This window comes from Branchiostoma floridae, chromosome 3, assembly GCF_000003815.2.
Source record: "Branchiostoma floridae strain S238N-H82 chromosome 3, Bfl_VNyyK, whole genome shotgun sequence".
NCBI classification, from domain to species: domain Eukaryota; kingdom Metazoa; phylum Chordata; class Leptocardii; order Amphioxiformes; family Branchiostomatidae; genus Branchiostoma; species Branchiostoma floridae.
Window position 1 is genome coordinate 25020529 of NC_049981.1, and position 19540 is coordinate 25040068.

General features: G+C 40.5%; 2 protein-coding genes across 2 annotated transcripts in view; both read right to left on the bottom strand.

Moving 5' to 3' along the window:
- Nucleotides 1-5717, bottom strand: part of LOC118411777 (neuropeptide FF receptor 2-like) — a 41537-nt gene extending 35820 nt beyond the window's left edge. The window contains exons 1-2 of the mRNA XM_035814263.1: nt 5475-5717; nt 4034-4162 (exon numbers count right to left, since the gene is read on the bottom strand). The gene's annotated coding sequence lies outside the window, so the exon portion shown is untranslated. The remainder of the gene's footprint in view (nt 1-4033; nt 4163-5474) is intronic.
- Nucleotides 5718-6334: 617 nt separating this feature from the next.
- On the bottom strand, nt 6335-19034 carry LOC118411325 (beta-mannosidase-like). The gene is made up of 8 exons (XM_035813536.1): nt 18600-19034; nt 12617-12842; nt 11908-12253; nt 11497-11660; nt 10386-11168; nt 9842-9992; nt 8745-8884; nt 6335-8111 (listed from the first exon to the last, which is right to left on the bottom strand). The coding sequence occupies exons 1-8, from the start codon at nt 19013-19015 to the stop codon at nt 7596-7598; spliced, it is 2742 nt and encodes a 913-aa protein (XP_035669429.1). The 5' UTR covers nt 19016-19034; the 3' UTR covers nt 6335-7595.
- Nucleotides 19035-19540: the final 506 nt, after the last annotated feature.

The window sequence follows — 19540 nt, forward strand, 5'->3', positions numbered from 1 at the left end:
TACTAAAAAGATGTTTTGGTAAACATAACGCCATTGATGTCTAAGCATACACACTTTGAAGGCTATATGACTATGGTCAGGGGGGGGGGGGCGTGGGGAGGGGGGCAAATCATGCATTTTATCAACATTATATAATCATTTCAAAAGTTGCGAATTCCGATTTTTTTCTATATCATTGGGTCAAGGGTACGCACTTTACTGGGGAAAATGCAATTTGTTGACTTTCTTTGCTTTTAGTTTTTGTAGGAGGGGCCATATTAACGGTGCACACCCCAGTTTATTTGGGGTCTCAAATCGAGGCTGCGCACCCCCAAGTCGAGAGGCCGTCTCTTCAAGAAAATAGATCTAAAGCAGAAAAGCCGTATATGGGAATGACGGATATCACTCCAGCTTTAAGAACAGCCGGGTTTCAGTTTCTTCACTCTGTCCACTTTTCATAATTTTGGGGGGAGAAAAGTTTTTTTCACGCAAAAAAGTATGCACAAAAAGGGGAATTTTGACGTGGAAATAAACCCATCACCTATAGTTTAGTCATGAAAATGACTGATATTGTCGGAAAGAGAATACACCTAAGATTAATCAGGCAAAAAATAAAGAAAATCGTAACACTGAGATTTTTACAATAACCCGACGCGCGAGGCATACCAACACGGCTCACAGACCGCATATGGACGGGAAATCTGGGTCAACGGCGACTCACTTCCAACGCGTAGAAATACAAGGAAGTGACCCTCGGGCCCAAAACCAATTTGCACCAAAAGCACATCACTTCTTACGCTTTTTAGCCATGCCAGTATTAAATGCCACTTTGCAGCAGATTATGAGAAATTTGAACTCAAACACGGACCCTCGAGACCCTTCCGTCACATTTTTGTCGCGCACTATCTCGGACCCCTGTCGCGGAAGAATTGGTGTGTGCACCGTTAATTAACACAAATTATAATTAATATAGAGTATGGCTTTAGAAAGTCATCTTCTATCATCATGCCAAGTTTGAATTGTCTGTGACATTTCCTTCTCGAATAGCAGGTGTTTGAAAGTTACCGTCTCCGAAGGCTAATTTTGCCACACCAGGCATTGGTACCATTCACTGTACATAATGCTTCTGACGTCACAATGGTTGTATACTCTTGAAGAGGTTTTAGCTCGTTAATTCAGGTTAAACAAACACATATTGCCAAGGAAAATGTAGGCATAGGCCAGTTCTTACGATGAAGTAGATTTCCTATCCATTCTAGGTTGGAATGAGCGATATAAACCACATGGAACGTAGTTGAGATAATGACGTCACAAAGCCCGCCGCAAGAAGATGTTTTAAAGTGACAACGATACCGTTTTAAGTTCCTCTCTTCAACGGAAAGCATATATGATTTCGTTTTTTGGTCATAGCTGGTAGGTAAGAAACCTAGCATTCCTGTCCAAGCGTTTCCGCTGCCGAAATGCATTTCATTTTGCAGAAAAACGCAGCCAAATGTTGAATTTGTGGCTAGGACGGAGTCCCATGCCGCACTTCTGGCAACTAGGGGGGGATTAAATGGGCATTTGCTGAGAGAAGACTGTACAGTTACGTGTCGGTCACGATGGATTACACAAGCCTTGGGATATACCTCCAAATTAGAGCGACTTATTTGTCTGAACATTGAATACCCTCGCGAGCCCGAACCTAAAACTCGATTTTGCTGGAATGAACGAAAGTGACGTTATTTGAAGACTTTTTCATTAAAAAAAGCATTCCCTTCAATGCAGGAGTCGCCATTAATCAGATAAAAGCTATTTCCAAGTGGCCCAGAGATGTAGTAGTACTAAAAAGATGTTTTGGTAAACATAACGCCATTGATGTCTAAGCATACACACTTTGAAGGCTATATGACTATGGTCAGGGGGGGGGGGGCGTGGGGAGGGGGGCAAATCATGCATTTTATCAACATTATATAATCATTTCAAAAGTTGCGAATTCCGATTTTTTTCTATATCATTGGGTCAAGGGTACGCACTTTACTGGGGAAAATGCAATTTGTTGACTTTCTTTGCTTTTAGTTTTTGTAGGAGGGGCCATATTAACGGTGCACACCCCAGTTTATTTGGGGTCTCAAATCGAGGCTGCGCACCCCCAAGTCGAGAGGCCGTCTCTTCAAGAAAATAGATCTAAAGCAGAAAAGCCGTATATGGGAATGACGGATATCACTCCAGCTTTAAGAACAGCCGGGTTTCAGTTTCTTCACTCTGTCCACTTTTCATAATTTTGGGGGGAGAAAAGTTTTTTTCACGCAAAAAAGTATGCACAAAAAGGGGAATTTTGACGTGGAAATAAACCCATCACCTATAGTTTAGTCATGAAAATGACTGATATTGTCGGAAAGAGAATACACCTAAGATTAATCAGGCAAAAAATAAAGAAAATCGTAACACTGAGATTTTTACAATAACCCGACGCGCGAGGCATACCAACACGGCTCACAGACCGCATATGGACGGGAAATCTGGGTCAACGGCGACTCACTTCCAACGCGTAGAAATACAAGGAAGTGACCCTCGGGCCCAAAACCAATTTGCACCAAAAGCACATCACTTCTTACGCTTTTTAGCCATGCCAGTATTAAATGCCACTTTGCAGCAGATTATGAGAAATTTGAACTCAAACACGGACCCTCGAGACCCTTCCGTCACATTTTTGTCGCGCACTATCTCGGACCCCTGTCGCGGAAGAATTGGTGTGTGCACCGTTAATTAACACAAATTATAATTAATATAGAGTATTGGTACTACATTTCTGTGATCGCATTTTTCGCTTGATAGACTGTGAAAATGTTATTAAACGCCTAACGGCTGTAAACCATAACATAACGACAACCTTAAAATTGCCAAGATACCTGAATGTGGTTGGTGTATACGTAGCTAATTATTCCACGCCAAGTCAACATAACACCACCCAAAGCGAACTAATACCTGTGGGATCGGAATCTAAGACTAGCAGTGCCGCCTACCCACAGAAAAGATCATTGCAAGTTGACTTCACCGTCAATGTCAACGAACTTTACCTAACCTTTTACATTAGTCACGCAGTTACAAGTATTGGCAACCGAAAGATACATACCCACATACGCCTCGAATCGTAAAAGATCCTTACAGCATCTGTGTAGACAATGTCCTAATGTGGAACTCGATTAAAAGTAATATTTTCTAACGTTCGCCGTCTTTTTGCATCCACTTGAACTGATAAAAGTGTCACATTCAAGATGTTATGGTTTATTTGTGTATCTTCTATAACACTCAATAATAAATTCAATATACTCTATATACTCTTGAATTATGAAGACTCACAATCACATGTTAATAGTATAGTATTATATTATATTATTTCATAACCTTACCTTATGATTATATATTACATTATATAATAGAAGTATATCAGAACAACAATTGCTTATACCCGGATATCACATCATTTATGCAGTATCGGCAGATGAAAAAGGGGCAAAGTTTCTAAGTACAACGTACATGTATTGAAACTCCATCGACCAAATCCAGCTCCAAGCATGCAGTAGCTAAAATTGGGAGATCGTTTATACCATGTGGGCAATGTCATCAAGATTGCTACAAACAGTTGACCACACACAAACGCAACTTTGTACCGGCTTAACGTATGTTTATGTCGATCCGCTGACGATACTTTAATTTATCTAAATTCAAAACATAACGGATACAAAATGTAGGGATTATCTCATTACTGGAACCCGCCCTCCACCAGCAATACTGCGCGAGATTAATTAAGTGAAACCAAGTATCGATGGATAACACAGCCATATGGCTGTCAACTTGTAATCCAATCTAGCCGCGAAATGGGAAAGTAGGGGACCATGACCGAACAGGTTGCCATTGCTAAATACAATTGGTTCTGAATCTTACTTAGAGCCTTAAGGGAGACCGTGTCGGAACACTGTAGTGCTTAAAAGTAATACTACAGAATGCTTAAAAGTAATTCTACAATAGTACAGTCCAATAGGCATAAAGGAATACAATATATAATACTTACCTTTTCCTATTACATGTGGATAACGTTTCATACTGAGCTTTAGGTTTCATCAAGGAAAGGATTTCTGCGTCACTGCTGATGAATGGAGGCTTGTGCAGCTAGGCTCTGCATTCTCAGCGTTGCTTTTCTCTACATAAAAGGATTTCGCACTTAGTGGCATGGCTAAAACACCTTAAGTACTTGATTTCCCCAGAAAGCAAGTTATCCCGTTGATATGAAGCTTGCCGTTATAATTAATTCATAAGTAATGATTTTAAGTCATAACTTGCAATTGGTATAGAACTTACCAACTCACAATTTACCTCGAAATAGAATCTTATTAAGTACAATCTTCGTTATCTTTCTGTATATTCACCCACTTTGTGCTTGTAGATTATCTATTGTTGTTCACTTGCAATGTCCATCGCCTATAGGCTATCTCATGTCTCACCCTTCCATCACTTAAGAAATGTGTCGTTAAGCGTACATGCACTGATAAAATAAAAACGGGTGAACGGTTTGAGACTCAGTTTATCAGCAACTACTAGTAGGTAGTCGTTTCGTGGTTGGAGGTAATTTTGACTGGTTTGGGGACCTGTTGGGATCAAGGCAGCACTGGTCGTGGCGTGCACCTCACAGGCCGTCTGAGGAAGCCTGGGAGGGTAGGGAGGCCATGTTTGGCTATGTGTGGAAGGGGATTATAGTTGAGATACGTCCTCGTTTAATACTAGTACACGAGAGGAGCGCCTTTTGGCAATTTGGAGAGGTACTGCAGCAGACTATAAAAGTACAGAATTAGCTCCATCTTTACAAGCTGATTATCTATTGGTATTGGACTTCCCGCTTTAAAAAATCAGGATGGCACCCGGGCTAATAGACTCCTCGAGCTTTAGAGATATACCATAGCTTGAGGGATATTGGGCATCATATTTGGAGTCTCAAGGGCATTCGCAAGTTACTTATACATTGCACGATTTACAACTATACCACGTTTACATCTATACCGGCCACGCACGGCTTACGTTAAGTTTTCGAGGCCTTTACCTTTGACATATTTACCTAGAATTCCAGTCGCCGCGCATGCGTTCTGATCTCTGTGAGAGGGCTTGTTCCATGTTTATTCCATGAATGTTGCATAACATAATCATATAACAAATTGACAAACAAACAGCAAGCAGCAACCAACAAACAGCAAGCTTTAGCACCGTCGACGTCGAGTCTCAGAGTGAATTCCGCATTAAGTTTATAAAACGCACGAGTTAATGTTATAAAACGCACGTGCATTTCCGATGGCAGGCAACCAATTGACTTACTTCCCAACAGTAAATGTGTTCGATGTGAAACTTACTGTGACTCAGTTTCACATCTATATGCACACTGCAAGCGAGCAATGCAAGCGCTGGTTGCAACAGAAAACGCAACTTTTCACGCTATTTTATGAGATGAGATAGACGCCACTAACCTTCTCCAAGCTGTCATGCAGTCCAGGAAGGCGGTAAGAGCTGACTCCCACAACTTCATTCATAACCGGACTTTGGGCTGCTCCATATTTTTTCTACAAATGGCTACGTGACACCAACAGAAAGGAAGTTAGCGCCGCTTTCTTGATAGATATTATGTTGTGACAGATTTACTTCTCTAGTGCTGAGAGGAAGCAATGCATTTCGTAACTGCCATTTCAACACAAACAGTACCTGGCATGTTCGACACCTGTGTTTCAGGTGCGCTGCATGACTGTCCGTCACAATTATCAGTTGACCAATGATAGCATCGCAATTTAAGACTCGACCAATGAGCGATTCGCTGCATGTGCATTGAAAAGACTAACACACACAAAGAATGTTTGTACTCGTCACATAGTCAACCGTCAACAACCACTAGGCACCTTTTAACTTTAAACGCTTTAACGACAAGACCCTTCAGTTGCAATGCTTCATCATGCATGTCTAAGAGTAGTTGTCTTGTAGTCTCGATAGAATCTTATCTTTGGTATTGTTTCTGGGTGGGGGTCTGTAAAACGAACATCAACGTTGACAATGAGCCATCTAGCGGCTTTCAATTGTACTGTACAGTAGTGGACCATCTGGTTTAGACATCTCGTGGCCAGAACAGGCTGTGGACGTGATGTTCAAGTTGTATATGTTGTTAAACAGTTTTGTTGTTTACTGTGGGTGTCTTTGCCAGAGATGACTCAAGTAGGGGTTGGTTGGTTTCCTTACTTTTACATTGTATGTGTAGGTAGCTTGAGTTTGCATTTAAGATGACAACATTTTTATCACCTAATCAAGCTAAGATTCTCCAACTTAAATACCACTCAAGAAGTTACGTGTTGTACTTGTTTTATTGTGCGCTTTCCAGAATAATACACAAGGTACATTTTGTATATACTTGATATAGTAGTTCAACAAACAATATGTTACCCAAAGGAACACAATCCAGTTTTTTTTTTTTACTTTTCATATTCTATTCTCATATTCTCATATTATGCTGAAATGTATTGGCAACATATGTGCATATCATGGCACGTCATTACTCTTCCCATGGTTACATCCACTCCTTATAGTCTCAAGCAGGAATGATACAATTCTTATATATGTATGAAACTCATCTTTTAACTCATAATGAATTCAATCATCTCTTCTAGCCCTTCAAAAAAAATAAATCAAGAGCAGCAATAGTGAGCAGCAATAGTAAAGATACATTCATGGAGGTTAATGATTATTCAAATCCAATTCAATCTCTACAACTGAAATGGAAAATTACTTCAGGACATTTTGAGTGACATCCATCACTCTTCTTCAGCATCACTAGAATGAACATGCAGACATTTTTAGATGTTTTTATCTAGTTGGATGAACTTGTATTGATTTGTTCTGCCGGTTCTTTCTAGTGATGCTAAAGAAGAGTGATGGATGTCACTCAAAACATCCGCAAGGAATTGTTTTTTTAATCAAGCTGTAAAGATTGAATTGTATTTAAATAAAGTCAAGATACTTTTGATTTTATAATCTTATAGTTTAACTTACAGTTTAACTTTCATATCAACAAACACCTAGCATAGAAAATGCCATCAAGGACACTTTGAAAAAACACTAAATCTTTAAATGCAATATTTTGAAAATATTGCAATTTTACACCAGTGTCTGTCAAACTGATATCTCTAAATACCTTAGTTTCTAAATACAACGGATATAGGTCACCCTGCAGATAAAGGTGAACTACTGCTAACTTACTATTCTCCAAGCAGAGGTTGGGTCGGAGATAGCAGTGGTTGGGATTTTTACTTCCCTCTGAGGGAAGCCAGCTTCAGAGGGAAGTCAAAATCCCGACCACTATTATCTCCGCGATCCAACCTCTGCTTTTTTGTTCAAATTCTTGTCAAACTATCTTGTACAAAGATGAAGACATTGAAGTAACAAACTTTAGCAACAACTTCTGTCTTTTTGCAAAGCAATATTGTATGGAAAAATACCAAAATGGTGGGGAAAAACTCTATAACTTACGATAAGTTCCAAATAATGATCTAACATGGACGTAAACAATCATTATGGGAAAAAAATTAATTCAATTCATATGATATACTTCATTTTCTGTAAATATCCATCAGGGACAGCACTCTCACTTCCTTCTCAAAATCTGGTGCTTTCACACTTTGAAGTGGATAAAACTGAAGAGCTAATGTGTCTACATTCATCAGGAAACCGTTGTCTGAGAACCTCCCCTCTACGTCTCCAGAATCCAGCCAAACAAATGGCGCAGGACCTGTTGTTTTCAGCTCAACCTGTAAGGCATTTGGGGCCCCTGGTTTAGGTGCATCTGGCAGCAACGTGATCTTGCTTACTGTTACGTTAACTTTTGCAAGCCCTAATGCCGACTTCAAAGGCGTAAGGAAATAACTGTTTGTGGGACCGTACGGCTTCTGTTTGGAATCTAACAGTCCGGAGGTGATGAAACACGCCTCGCGTTTGGTGCACTTGGCATCCTTCAAGAATTCTGCGGTGGTCTGGTTGAAGATCATGCTGGCAGAGCTGCCCTCCATGTCAAAGGTCTTGGCCCAGGATTTGAGAGGCTTGAAGCTAGACCATGTCCATACTTGTACCTGTACATTGTGGAGGAAAAAGATGCTTAGGTTTGTTACAATCCTACCCACATCTTTCATGATATAAGTGTATTTATGTTATAGCTGGGCCACAATTACATTCAATGCGGGTGTTTCTGGAGCAGGTGAAAACCTGCCGACTTTCACATGGGATCGTACCTGCATGTATCACACGTGCTTCCTTATAAGATAAATCTAGCGCACCCTTCACATGGCAAGTGAGCCAAAGCTGAAAATTCACATACTAGATTTGTACCCTGGAATTGCTGACCTTACCTTTCTTTGTTCAAAGACACCAGATCTAACATAACAGTAGGGGGCTAATCCACTCTTAGATGAGTGTGCTGGACTCCAATAATCTCTCATACATGCAGTATGCTATGCAGCTATGATGTACCATTTTCTATGTCTTTGATATGATCCGGACAGGCATTGAATCCTCAACCTTCCAAGTGCAAGACAAACACCAAAAGAATAAGATGTTGTCATGTATTTCAATTCCTGTAAGGTACACTGAAAGGCTACTTTTGCAGAATTTTGCTGCCAACCCGGAAATATTCTCCAGAACAAAATGCATGTACTGCCAAAGAATTCCCTTGATGAAAGCTTCTTTAACATAGAAGTTAAAATTACCTGTAGATTCACTTGACTGAGTTTTGTGGTCAGGTCTGACACAACATACACCTTCAGCTGTTCTCCATCTTCAAAGATGACAGTCATGACTGGAGCAAAGAACTTTGCAGCATAGTATTGGAGCATTTTCCATCTACCTCCTGATTGGTAAAAATAAAGCTGTTACATTAAGCAGTGCAAAAATGTATAATCTCCATGCTGATCTATCAGTGTCAAGGCAGTATTCAAAAGGACCAACCAGTATCCAACAACTGCTTTGCTAGCGATAGATCTACTTGGAGATTTAAAAAAAGTTTACTTCAGCACCAGGGACAGCAGTGTCAATGTGAATGCAATTCAGCATCAAGACAGCATTGGCAGTATCACTGCTTTTGCCACTGTCAATGAGAAAGCTTTTCAGCACCAAGGACAGCTGCATCAGAGTGAATGCATTTTAGCACTGCATCAGCAGTGTGTGAGTGTGGACTTGATTCAGCACTAGGGACAGCAATATTAGTTCTTCAGCACTGTCAGTCGGAATTACTTTTCTGAAGAGGTGAATGCTATTCAGTACCAGGACAGCAGTGTCAGTGTGAATGCTATTCAGTACCAGGACAGCAGTGTCAGTGTGAATGCTACATAGTACCAGGACAGCAGTGTCACTGTGAATACTATTCAGTACCAGGACAGCAGTGTCAGTGTGAATGATATTCAGCACTGAGACAGCAGTGTCTGTATGAATGCTACATGTATATAGTACCAGGACAGCAGTGTCAGTGTGAATGATATTCAGCACTGAGACAGCAGTGTCTGTATGAATGCTACATGTATATAGTACCAGGACAGCAGTGTCAGAGTGAATGCTATTCAGCACTAGAGAAAGCAGTGTCAATGTGAATGCTATTCAGCACTAGAGACAGCAGAGAAAGTTACCCGGTATTTCATAGCCCTGTTTGTTGTATTTGTACAAAAATGTACATCTACCCAAAAAGAGTAAGAGCCACAGAGTAATGTTCCAGACAGTACTAGAAAAATATGTTTGCCAACATTCAACTTGTTATCTTACGGTTTTCATCGGGGAAAACGTACCTTGTCAAGGTCTGTATCGCCTCACTTACCATATTCCAATGATGACCACGTTGGCCCTTGCCAAATGTCATTGAGTTGCCAGTACAGGGCGCCCATGGTGTGGCCTTTTCCACCAATGATCTCACTCCTACTTCTACGGTAGAATTCCGTCTGAGTCTTGATGCACATGGCTTGGACAACCTGCAGGTAAAATTGTCAAAATTAACAACTGAGGGCTTGATATACATTTTCCTGCATGCCTGCACTCGTATATATGCAGATAACTTTTGACAGTTTTGAAAATATTCCAAATACAACAACTTTGAATCTTGATATCTGCTGTATTCAAGGGCGGAGCTATGAAAATTGTAACTTCATTTAGGGCTACTATTTTGGGACCCTAGTGCTGTGGTCTGGTGTAATCATAGACCAGTGCTGGTTAGGTATAGGCAGATATCAGATAAACCTGCACATCTCCAATTTTACCTGCACTATACTAACAGAAATACCTGCACAACTCTTATTTTACCTGCACTAACCTGCCTGAGCAGGTGGTACTTGATGCCCTGTAAACAAGGATTAAACTTCCCATACCTGAGACAGGTAAATGCTGTCCTCATACTGCTGCACTGGGTCATCGCCGGTAGGCAAGGCAAAATGAAACTTTGCCTGGTCCAACATCTGGACGTCGCCGTCTTGATGATGCTGTCTGTGGTCGTTAAAGTCACTGTCCAGTGTCCAATCATCAGCAGTTGACACTTTCTTTAGGGTATGGAACGAGGGCCACGATTGAAAACCATACTCAGATGCGAACCTGGTCTTCGGAAACTTTGTCCAATCCCAGCAGTCGGACACATAGTTGTAGTAGTGGACATCGCCGTAGTGATGATCGTATGGATTTTTAGCGACCCAGTTTTCCTTCTCTGTCTCTTTGCCATTGGACGGACTGGACGTGATGTTGGGACGAGATTTGTCAAGGGACCAGACAGTTGCCATGGTGACGTTAACGTACAGCTTCACGTAGTCTTCACGATAAAGCGCATGGAGTTGTGTTGTGTTGTCAGTACCGTACCAGTTTGCTGCAAGGGCGGCTTCGTTTTCATTGTTGCCACTCCAAGCTATGACGGAGGGATGGTTACCGATTCGTACAACCTGTTGTTGTATCTCTTCGCGTACGTTGCCGAGAAAGTCGTCATCTACCGGGTACATGGCGCAGGCGAACATGAAGTCCTGCCAAATCATGATGCCGAGTTCGTCGGCGATGTCGTACACGTCGTCATGTTCGTATATCCCTCCGCCCCACACCCGTAGGGTGTTCATGTTGGCGTCAACAGCAGACTGTAACAGGTACCTGGTATATGCTGTGGTAATGCGATTCTGTAACAAAACCGTAATAACAGTAAAATCATATAACAGAGGTTACTTGACAGTGTTGACCTTGCTATTGAAGTCAAAGGCCCCCTTACTGTAAGATTTTAAAGGAAAGCTAACAAATGAATATTCTTTTTAACTGAATTTACCATGACATATCATGTAAAGAAATGACCAAAAACATTAGTAGGACCCTTTAAGTAATTGCTTTTTAACTTCTTTAAACAACAGCACATATGAGCTAAGTAACTAACCAGGTATATAACCTAGCTATCATACAAAATTCAAAGGCAAGTCAAGAAAAATATCAACACTATAACACCAAAATTCCAACCTTGAATGCATCTACAGGAATCCAGTTGGATCCTTTCAGAAAGATTGGCACATTGTTGATCTTGAAGTAGAAACTCAGGCCAGGGGATCCTTTGATGGGCTCTTGGACAAGTTCCACAGTGCGGAGTCCAGTTTTCACTAGCTTTGCTGAAACTTCACCAGTGTCTAGAGAACAAAAGACAAAATCTTTTATGTATTTCATTTGAGTCTGACTAAACAACAGTACACTTTTGTATTCTTTAATGTAGTTACATTTGCTATTGCAATGGTAATCTTACTTTTCAAAGTCAATCTAAATCTTAAGAATGTCTGTCAATAGAAATTTAAATGTCATCTGTCAGTTTAAATGACTGACGTCTTTCAGATTTACGGAATTTATAAGAATTAATGATAATTGATGATTTGTCCTTACCTGTGCTCACAAAAGTCACTCCCACCTTGTAAAGCATCTGTTTTCCATACCCTGCCGGCCACCAACTTTCTACCTTAAACTGAGAGCTCACGTTCAATGTTAGAGTGAGACGGTCACTTGGAGACTTCAACTTGACATTGTTCTTGACAAACAGGGTTGGGAAACCCTGCAGCTGTGCACTGACTAGACCGGTTATGGGGGGTTTTGCTGCTTTTGAGACATCCATGTAAACTGTGACGTCGATCAGCCAGAGGGTTGTCTTTCCGTCGCCTTTCTTTGGAGTAACGTGTACATCTCTGATCACTGCACTGTCATAAGCCTGTATGCTGATGTTCTTCCAAATTCCCTGAGAGAGAAATCATGATATATATTACAATGCTAGAAAGAAAACTATCTCTCAAACAAAGTAATATTGAAAGTGATCTTAGAATATTTTAGCTCAAATGAACCGCATGTGTTTTCTGAGGTAAGTATGATTATGGCATAAATAAAATACAACACAGTGTATTCCGCATCACCCTCGGTCCCAGGCCTCCCGCAGGTTGGATCTCCCTTCGGCCGTCGGGCAATCCTACCTACGGTCGGGCTGGTAGCTCAGGTGGTATAGAATATACCGTGTTGTAATATGTGTATGCACCTCAAGAAGGGCCATTAATCCTTTAATCTGGCTATCTCATGAAACTCAAAGGAAATCTAGGGTATTCCACACCTGTGTCGCGAATGCTGGTCCCCAGTCCCAGCTAAAGGAGCATTGTTCCTTCCTTATGAAGTTGGGATGACATTCTCCCTTCTGTACCGCCGGGGGACAGTCTGGTGGTACCATGTACTCTGCATGACTCATGTTCTTCTCGGCTGCATATTTGATCGCAGACTGGAAAGTAACTTGGATGGTGTTGACTCCAGACTGAAGCACAGGCTTGATGTCAAACGTGTACCTAGAGCAATGAGTGAATGAAAAAAGGATTTTCAATCTTTCAAAACATAACATTATTTGCATACTTGGTACATAGATTTGCTGGTTTACAAATTGCTATAAAGTTTACGTTACATGATTTTGAGTGCTATTATGGAATTATAGAATTTCTTCCCAATTATGCAAATTAAGTCCTAATTTGCTTATAATTTGCACATAGTACATAGCATGTAGTAGTATGTGTTTGGACATATTCATATTCACTGTTTACATTCAGCATACCGTACATTTTGAGATTCTCGTTGACAATGTGTTTTAATTAAGGTCACTTATGTTCCACTTTCCATTGCATAACTACCATATGTGATAATTATATTTCAGCCATACATAGTATGGTGAAATATATGGTATTCGTAATGTTTCTTTCTTTCTTTCTTTCTTCCTTTCTTTCTCCTGTCAAATCTTCAAAGTGATTCATCTCCGCCGTTCCTGGACCGAATGACCTGAAATTCGGCACAGGGGTAGAGTGGGCCAATACCTTGATGCTTTTATCCCATTTTTTTCATATCTGCCTCTAAAATGATTTTATTGAGATTTTTTGGTCAATTTTAGACCAAAACTGTATATTTTGGCCCCTGTACCCTGGTATTACAACCAAATGAGCTGAAATTTGACAGAGATGTGCCTTGATAATGCCCCCATATAAATTCGATAACACTTTTGGTGTACAGTACAACAAAATGCTTATTTTTGCGATTTTTTGACCAATTTTTGACCAAAAAAGGACACTTTTGGCCCCTGTACCCTGGTATTACAACCAAATGAGCTGAAATTTGACAGAGATGTGCCTTGATAATGCCCTCATATAGATTCAATAACACTTTTGGTGTACAGTACAACAAAATGCTTATTTTTGCGATTTTTTGACCAATTTTTGACCAAAAAAGGACACTTTGGGCTCCTGTACCTTGGTTTGCAACCGAATGAGCTGAAATTTGACACAGATGTGCCTTGATAATCCCTTCATATAAATTCAATAACACTTTTGGTGTACAGTGCAACAAAATGCTTATTTTTGGGATTTTTGGCCAATTTTTGACCAAAAAAGGACACTTTTGGCTCCTGTACCCTGGTATTACAATTAAATGACCTGAAATTTGGTATAGATAGGCATTAGATACTTGGTAACAAGTTCAAGTAAAATTTTTGACATAAACAACTTTAAAATGATTAATTTTGGCACTTTTCTGAGGGGAAATTTGTTTTCTTTTGGCCTCCTGACGTGACCTTCCGTGACCCCGCACAGAGCCACACCTGTGCGCGTCAGCCGGAGAGTTAATTGAATCAAAGACCTAGCCAATCAGCGAAGAGGAGGCCAAAGGCTAATTAATATTCATAAGCGGGGCCTCATGATCCCGTATATAGCAGTGTTCCCGCCAGGGGGAGCGAAGCCCGCCTAAGGCTCTCGCATTTTAGACTATTCAGAAGGCTTTATATTGTATCAGTTCTTAGGGGCATATCTATGATAATTGCAGCAGTCACTTAACTTCTCTTCAGGAGTTTAGCGTAACACTATTTCAGGTCAAACCGTCAAAGGCAACTAAAAACAAACTTTAACGTTACTGAGTTTAACAGTACTTATAACTTGTTATCCGAAGTTGAAACGCTAGCGATGGTATTTTCGCTGCGCTGTTAGCTCCGTGCGACTGTTGTTGACGGTCTTATAACGGTATATTTTGCACCCCTGTACCCTGGTATGAGTAACATTTGGTATAGATAGGCATAAGATAGTTGGTAAAATGATCCAAGTAAAATTTTTGGCATAAAGTACTGTAAAAGGCTTAATTACAGCACTTTTTTTAGGGGAAATTGGTTTTCTTTCGTTCTCCATGCCATGACCTTTCGGACGTTCACCCCACAGAGCCAACATCTGCACCTGCGTCTAGCCGGCAGGAAGAGTTAATTCAATTAATGGTTCAGCCAATCAGCGAAGAGGAAAGCGAAGGCTAATTAATATTCATAAGCGGGACCACACAATACGTTAACTTGAAGACTCAGGCCGTACAGACTTCTCGCCAGGATTTTTTCAAAGCGTCGGACAGGGGTCCGGGGGCCGCCGAATGTCCCTGGCGGGGTCCAGGGGCAGGGCCACTGTGGGGGGGACCCAGGTGGGCGAAGCCCCCCCGGAAGCTCTTGCATTTTAGACTATTGAGAAGGCTTCTTTTATCAGTTTTTTTAGGGCCATATCTACGATAATCGTAGCAGTCACTTACTTCTCTTCAGCAGTTTGACTTTAAAATATTTCGGGTCAAAGCTTCAAAGACAACTAAAACCTCATAAACAACAAACTTTACTTAGCTCAACAGTATACAAAAATATTGTACGGGTTGCCATCCTTAGTTGAAGCGCTTATTTATAGCGCTAGTATCTTCGCTGCGCCGTTAGCCGCCGTGCGACTTTTGTTGACGGTCTGATATCCCTACGTCGCCGCCTCGCTGATATTCCCACGGACATGTTTCAAGAAAAATACCCAGCAAAAAACGCTGTTCTGCGTCAAATTCTATTCTATAAAACATGTGGGACTCAGTGCTACAGTCTAAATATTTTGTAGAAGCACCGCTGTAGGAAAGAAGGTCCAAGCAATGTAAAACATCACGTAGCATGAAGTTCGCTGTCAACTGGCACACAGCACATGACTGTTTGAAACTCTAAGTCTAATCAACAGCCGTGTTTGATTGATAGCCGGCGGTCCTTTGATGAAGTCGGCGAAAGGTGCGTTAGTTAGAAAATCTGCGTTTAGTTTTGATACGTAATTATAAGTTAGACAGTGGCGAGAATGATTACTTTCTCATCAATATTTCTCTTCAGAATTATTTGAACTTAATTGTACATCTAAACAATTGGCTTACCTGTGCAATGTTTATATGATTAATGATCAGTGTACTGAAATCATGTGTAACGTATGGCTCCAAGTCAATAGATCAGCATTTTCTCTATAGTGACCACCTGTCTGTAGTGGCCACATTTCTATCACTGGACTGGAACTTGCGAAAACTGCTGTATTTTCTCCAGAGCAAATGTATGTGTTCCTAGTGCTGTTGTTGTTTGACATAAACTTTGAACATTTAAATTGTAAGTAACTTTAAACTGCCAGAGTTTCAGCCCAATAAAACACTCTCAGCGCCAGGGTATGCTTGATAATTATTAAATCGTATGCCCTACTTGAATAAAAAAAGTTCACTGCAATAATAAATGTACCCACATCACAAGGAGCTTGTACTTTTTTAAACTTACACCTAGTTATCGTACTGAAAATTGTTAATGACATTACATGAAGTCATTCAACAATTTTCAGTCATGATGAAAATTTTCTGAATGGAAGGTGTTATTATTGTCATTTTCTGAAAAATAGAAGCAAGCTCTGTTTTTCCCTGGAATCAATTCACAATACCAGTCCACTTTGGGGGATAATGTACTGTTAAGAGGATGTTCCATTTTTGCGCAGGGGTGATTTGGAACAGTCCAATGTTGCGTGGGAAGGGGTATGGCTGAAATATGCTGTATTTGCTCTTAAGCAAATGTCGGCCTTTCTAGTTGTTTTTGTTGTGGATACAATGATACTGTACAGCCTTTAGCTCTTGATTTTCACTCTGCCATGAAATTTGGTGAATTCACACAGTTTAACAGTAACCCAGATGAGGCCTGTTGCACAGTGCAGGTATTTTGAAATACTAGGTCAACTAGTCATATGATCTTCACACTTCCGGTCATGCATGACACAGTACGCTCTTCACATGTTACAGTATTGCATCAGCCATGGCAGTTGTGTCAGGGTGTTATAATGTTATAATGTCAGAAACACATTGTGTTTCATGTACACTGCTGTCATAGCACCACTTAGGCTTTGAACAGGATAAAGATGACTAAAAGTTGTCAACTTACAATTTGCTATAAGGGAACGGGTTTTCTGCGCGTTAAAAATCTGCGCGCGCGTTAAAAATCTGCGCGTTAAAAAATTAAGTTGTGCATTGATAAATTCTTAGTCAGAAAAATGTGACCCCATTATATGATTTTCCCTCTGCTACCTGAGTTTTTGGTTTGAAAAGCCGCTAACTTTTTGGTCCCTTGGGAATAGGTTAATTTGCATATCCAGAAGATTTCAAAATCACTTGAATTTGACACAAATACATGGAAAAATTACTAATATGAGGCTTTGTGTTGTAAAATATATCTGCTTGGGGCTTTTCTCCATTCTACAAGCTTCATTTCATCTTTTCTCAAGCAGATTGTTTCACATGCAAATGTCAACCTTTGTTGCGCGTTAAAACTTAACATTTAAAAATTACTTTAGAACTCCTGGAATATTTACAGAAAGGGATATTGTACTCTAGAATGCAACAATATCATACTTAATTTCATTTTGTGTTGTCATCTTCAAGCTTTTAAGTTAAAAACTGTAAAAAAGTTTTCAAATCCCGAGGGAATCAGCTAATTTGCATATTTTAACGCGCAGGTTTTTAACGCGCAAGTTTTAACGCGCAAATTTTAACGCGCACAAAACCCCAACCCTTGCTATAACAATGTTACCTCGAGTGCATTACTATGGGCAAAGTATGAAATGGTAAAAGTCCCAGTATTTTTTAGGCTTGAGGGGCAGTGGGTTGGCAGGGGTACCTATAGCTAGTATTTCACCGTGTCCAGTGCAGGTTAGGTGCAGGTAGACATCAGAAATACCTGCACAGCTCCAATTTTACCTGCACTAACGTGCATATGCAGGTGGTATTTCGAGCCCTGATATTGCACAAGACTTGTATTACAAAAACACTAACCTTATACCTAAAACACCAAACAAATGTATTCGTCATAAGCAGCTTATAGTATTTTATGACTGTGCTATTGTCTAGACAGGTGTGTTAGCTCTGATTGATCAATAAAAAGTCACTGCCCTACAGCAAATAAGTGTTGTTGACATGTTACACGCATGCAAATATGACTGGGGGGTCATTGGCCTGCTTCTAAGGTCATTGACTTGTTTTGTGGCACATTAGTCTTTTCCTATCTCAAATCTCCAATTTGCAATGCCATGCAACCATAGTTTTTAAAAACTATTTAATATTGTTTTGTATAATTACTGCTAAAGAATTCACACTCACAGAGTGTAATTTTGTACATATTACTTGGAAAGTTCTTTTTATCAGATTATAGATGGACCACTACTGTGACCGCAATTTAGCAGGAAACTGGAAATGCAAATATTTGGACGAGCAAATATTTGAACATTTGCTGACATAGTTATCTAGAATTGCATGATTAAGACACCTTTGGTCACAATTGTGATAAGGTTAGTCTATTTTTCATAAGCAGAAAAACAAGATGTTACTTGCATGTTATTTTTGGCATTGTATCAAAGAAACATTAAAAGGACACTTGAATTTAACCTCATTACAATAAGCATCATCTAGAAAACAAAACACTATAATCTGTTCAATTGTAAGCGTGAAAACTTGATGCTCTCTTTTTTTTTGGTTTTGCCTCACGAGTCAGCTCAAGTTAATAACTATTGTTGGTGGTCCAGGTGTTGTTTTTTTGGCTCAAGAAAACAAAAGGTAAGAAATATGATATCCTATATTGTGACCTTGGTCTTTGTCAATCTATTACCTTTCGGTAGACTGTAATATATCAGAAAATAGAATTTTAAGACTTTGTCGGTCATAGAAGTACGCATTTGACTTAGTTTTATAATAGTAGTGACCTACAAAGTACAGTAGAACAAATTTACCTTCTGAACATATTGTTGGATTGTCCGACGTTGTGCCCGTTGACAGTGACTGTAGCCACGGTATCCAGACCCTCGCAGACCAGCACGATCTCCTTGTGCTTGAGCAGGTCCTCTGGGACGCTGAACTGTCGAGAGTAGCTCCAGTTTTCCTTGGCGACCCACCGGTACGCGACATCGTTGAAACGGAAATACGGGTCTCCGATTCTCCCAGCAGCCATGAGGTCCGTGTGGATGCACCCCGGTACCGTGCCGTTCAGGTTTATGTCCCCGCCACCGTTGCTAGCTAGCCATACACCGTTCAAATCTATTCTGCCGATGTCCTGGTAGGAAAGGTTGGGGAAAATGAGGAAAACTAAGCTGATTTTGGCGGCTGTGACAGCGAACATGCTACCGTCCTGCGCCATGTTTGTTGTCATATGACAGGTCAGAGGTCACTGGGTATTGTCTCAAAGCAGATGTTGGGTATGATACTGCAACGTTGAAGTTTTCAGACAGTCAGGCTTCTCTGACTCTGACACATGCATGGGCAACATATGTATCTCTAACACCCCAAGCAGGGAACGTTACGCTTATCCACGTGTCCATGCCAACATCTGCTTGCATTTTGTCATGTGCAAATTATGATATTGGTCACCTTCGCCAAGGAGGTCACAACAGACTAATCATGCTTTCGGGTCTCTGTGCTTGCACGTCAAACATTGCGAAAAACTTGTCTGCACCATACTTGCATTTTGTGATATGTCTATCGATCTAAGATATAGCGTACAAGGTGGTGGTCATCGAACGACTTATATTCAGCAAAAGCGCCTTCTGTATTTCACAGCGGCTCCAAGTCTTACAGGCTCTTTTAACGAAATAACGTTAAATGTTTCCAAACGCAGGACCAAGTCATTCGCGTCCCCCATGGCCAGCTTACCTAGATTTATTTCAAATTTTCTTAT